This window comes from Fusarium subglutinans, assembly GCF_013396075.1.
Source record: "Fusarium subglutinans strain NRRL 66333 chromosome Unknown NRRL66333_c0000582, whole genome shotgun sequence".
Classification (NCBI taxonomy): Eukaryota; Fungi; Ascomycota; class Sordariomycetes; order Hypocreales; family Nectriaceae; genus Fusarium; species Fusarium subglutinans.
In genome coordinates, this window is record NW_023502645.1 from 1 (window position 1) to 4,055 (window position 4,055).

General features: G+C 45.9%; 2 protein-coding genes across 2 annotated transcripts; one reads left to right on the forward strand and one right to left on the reverse strand.

Moving 5' to 3' along the window:
- Positions 1 to 495: 495 nt before the first annotated feature.
- Positions 496 to 964, reverse strand: FSUBG_14102 (uncharacterized protein; the record flags this gene model as incomplete). Its single annotated transcript, XM_036679060.1, has 2 exons — positions 496 to 711; positions 761 to 964. 2 exons carry the CDS (start codon positions 962 to 964, stop codon positions 496 to 498), a joined length of 420 nt encoding a protein of 139 aa, XP_036530439.1.
- Positions 965 to 1,685: 721 nt separating this feature from the next.
- On the forward strand, positions 1,686 to 3,710 carry FSUBG_14103 (FLO9-like protein; the record flags this gene model as incomplete). The annotated part of the gene is made up of 1 exon (XM_036679061.1): positions 1,686 to 3,710. One exon carries the CDS (start codon positions 1,686 to 1,688, stop codon positions 3,708 to 3,710), a length of 2,025 nt encoding a protein of 674 aa, XP_036530440.1.
- Positions 3,711 to 4,055: the final 345 nt, after the last annotated feature.

Here is a 4,055-nt window from a genome sequence, read left to right on the forward strand (position 1 = left end):
CTATTATTATAGTAAAGAGCTAGCTATTAAAGCTAATAAACTATTTTAAATTACTTATATTATTTAAATAAATTATTTAGTAGTATTTCTAAAGAAAAATAACTAAACTAATAGTACTTTAAGACTTATTACTATACCTTTACTAGAAATTAGTTATTAGTTATTACTTAAATACTATTTATTATATATTAAGAAACTATTAATATTAAACTATAATTAACCTTTTTAAGATTATTTAAAAGAAAAACTATTATAATAAAATATTACTTTATAATATTTACTAAGCATTTAGTCTATATCTTTATTAAGAAGTAAGGATAAAGTAATATTATTAGATACTGCCTTTAGGCTATATAACGTATATTTGTTATTATAACTGTTTAATATTAAGAGAACTAGACAACCTGCAGCACAAATACTATTATTATGTTAGCTGGAAATGCTAGATACAGGTACTAATTAACTAGTTTTATTAAATAATATTATGTCATTAGTCTACAGAATCTCCTTGTCAAATCCGTTCACGGCCTGATGGACAAGGGCAGCCGCAACAGACTTAAGTCGGATTGTAGTGATGTTCCCCTGCATGCGAGACTTTAGCGCTTCAAGGTCTGTAGAATCGTTAATGATAAACCCAGGTCTCGCTACACATGCCACAGCCTCATCAGGATGCTCCTTTGCAAAGGCTACGACCTTATTCTTAACTTCGCCCTGTGTACAAATTAGTCGCAGTCCAGTGGATATTCAGACTAAAACACACCGGCATGAGAAAGTAGTCTGGCATAACCGACGGAGTCTTGGTCTGGTCCGTCTCTGCATCGGCGCCACTCATGTACAGAAAGCGGAATGGCTTATTCGTCGCTGACTTGACGATGCTTTGAACGCCGGCCAGTGTATCCTTAACACAAATCTTGCGTGCTTGCGCAGGATCCAGCGATCCATAACAGGGACTACCGAATTTCATGAGTTGATGCGGTAGTTATTAAGATTATTTTAAGGTTTTGTGTACGTCTTATGGTTTTGTGCCTAACTTAGGTTGCTAAGTTGGCCACCGTCAGGTCGAGCTAACGGGTATTCCTCCAATACCCGAGATCAGGCGCCGCCCAAGGGGGGAATAGCTCTCGACAGTCAGCTTTCTTTCTTGCGAAACGGTGATAAGATCAAATTGGGTGGTTCCGCGACATCTATTTGTTTCGTCGCATTGAGCACAGATTCATTCGGTCTCGGAGGCGACTGGTGAATAGGAAGGCTGTTGCGAAACCCTATCGTGATGGTGAACCTGAACGCTAACGACGCGCACATACCTTATCACCGCAAGAAGAACTTCTAGGTATATAAGAGCAAATAGTAAATCTTTTAGCTAAAGATGGTTTTGGCCCCATTACTAGAGTAATACGGATGGGAGGCTATTCATTGTCGGCCGCCCTGCAAGTCAGGGGATGACCCCTATCCCTAAAGGTCGCACGGGCTCAGCAGTAACTACTTCGGTAGCAATTTCTGAAACATTAATGTGGAGTTAAGAGATAGTCGGAACGACATGAAAGATAGCGCAAGAGATAAATGCCATACGCATAAAACGTAGATGCCACGCTCAGGAATTAGCAACCCATCACACATTGACTCCAGTCGTCTATTGATTTATTCGTTCATTTGTATCGCATCGACTCACCGTTCGACGTCTAGCCATGCGTCTCCCACCTATCTCTGGATGGGGCATTGCTCTTGGCCTTGTGAGCACCGTCTTTGCTGCTCCTCAGCCTGTAGGGCAGACATGTCCTGGAGGCGGTATCGAGATCATCGCATTACAGCCATACGAGATCGTACACAATGGAAAGACCTCTGTTACCACTGTTACCCGCACTTACACCAAGTACGCTGGGCAATCCGATGCCCCAGCAAAATATGACGGGCCCGGAAACCCTGATTCTGGGGTCAATTACCCAGGCTACCCTGATCTACCGGCATATCATACCGACTTGGGTCATCCGACACAACAGGGGCAGCCAGACCATTCGCCTTGTAATGGTTGCGTTACCATCACAACCACCACTGCAGTTCCATTCTGCACCACTATTCCCCCTGCTACTAAAGGCGGAGTCTCTACTGTTATTACTGGTATCCCCCCTCCTTGCACCCACTGCGTCACTATTACCACTGCGGGCTATGTTCCGTATATCACTACAGTTCCTCCAGCCTCTTCTGGTGGCAGGACTACAGTTATTACCTGTGCTGGGCCACGGACAGTCACTATAACTGCCAAGGTACCAGATATAACAACACTACTTCCTCTTTCTGATTGCAGGTACTGCACGGCTACAGTTGTTATCCCCTCTGCCGCCCATAGTACCATAACTACGAAAGGATGGATCTCAGGAACTCCAACCTTTACCGTTCCCGTCTCTACTCTAACTACGACTGGCCCGACTGCTGGAACGACGACCTTGCCTGTCCCCTCTGGCTGCAATTCCTGCACCATAACTGTTATTGTCACTGCTGGGACCATGACTAGCTTCACTGGTCCATTCACCACCTTGACTACTAAGGGTCCAATTGCAGGAATAAGTACCTTACCTGGTCCTTCTGGCTGCATCAAGTCTTGCACTGGCACAGTCGTAGTAACCGACGGCTTCCCCGGACCCTTCTCAACGATAATAACCACTGGACCCACTGCTGGGACCACCACTAAGCCACCACCTTCGAGTTGTACAAAGTCTTGCACTGGAACCATTATTGTTACATGTGGACCATCAGTCCAGTCCATTGATTCATCCGGTATGATCTCTACAGCTCGGACTGCTACCGCCACAACTAGAGTACCCAGGTCCTCGGGTGCCCTATCATCAACCACTATTGCAACCAGCAGGCAAAACTCTGGCTCAACCATTCCATCTGGCTTAGCTACATCCGGTTCAGCTCGGTCAGGTTTAACCATTCCATCTGGCTCAGCTACATCCGGTTCAGCTACTTCATCTGACTCAGTACCTCCATCTGGCTCAACAACTCCCTCTGACTCAGTACCTCCATCTGGCTCAACAACTCCCTCTGACTCAGTACCTCCATCTGGCTCAACAACTCCCTCTGACTCAGTACCTCCATCTGGCTCAACAACTCCCTCTGACTCAGTACCTCCATCTGGCTCAACAACTCCCTCTGACTCAGTACCTCCATCTGGCTCAACAACTCCCTCTGACTCAGTACCTCCATCTGGCTCAACAACTCCCTCTGACTCAGTACCTCCATCTGGCTCAACAACTCCCTCTGACTCAGTACCTCCATCTGGCTCAACAACTCCCTCTGACTCAGTACCTCCATCTGGCTCAACAACTCCCTCTGACTCAGTACCTCCATCTGGCTCAACAACTCCCTCTGACTCAGTACCTCCATCTGGCTCAACAACTCCCTCTGACTCAGTACCTCCATCTGGCTCAACAACTCCCTCTGACTCAGTACCTCCATCTGGCTCAACAACTCCCTCTGACTCAGTACCTCCATCTGGCTCAACAACTCCCTCTGACTCAGTACCTCCATCTGGCTCAACCATTCCATCTGGCTTAGCTACATCCGGTTCAGCTCGGTCAGGTTCAACCATTCCATCTGGCTCAGCTACATCCGGTTTAGCTACTTCATCTGACTCAGTACCTCCATCTGGCTCAACAACTCCCTCTGACTCAGTACCTCCATCTGGCTCAACTCAGCAGCCTCTTCTTTAGAGACTTTAGTAGCCTTATCTTCAGAGACTTCAGCAGCCTCTTCTTTAGTAACTTTGGCAGCTTCTTCTGCTTCTTCTTCAGCAGCCTCTTCTTAGACTTCAGCAGCTTCTTCTTCTTCTTCAGCAGCAGCCTCTTCTTCAGTAACTTCGGCAGCTTCTTCTGCTTCTTCTTCAGCAGCCTCTTATTCTTCTTTAGAAGCCTTATCTTCAGAGACTTCAGTATTATCTTCAGAGACTTCAGCAGCCTCTTCTTCAGTAACTTCAGCAGCTTCTTCTGCTTCTTCTTTAGCAGCCTCTTCTTCTTCTTCAGGAGCCTTATCTTCAGAGACTTCAGCAGCCTCTTCTT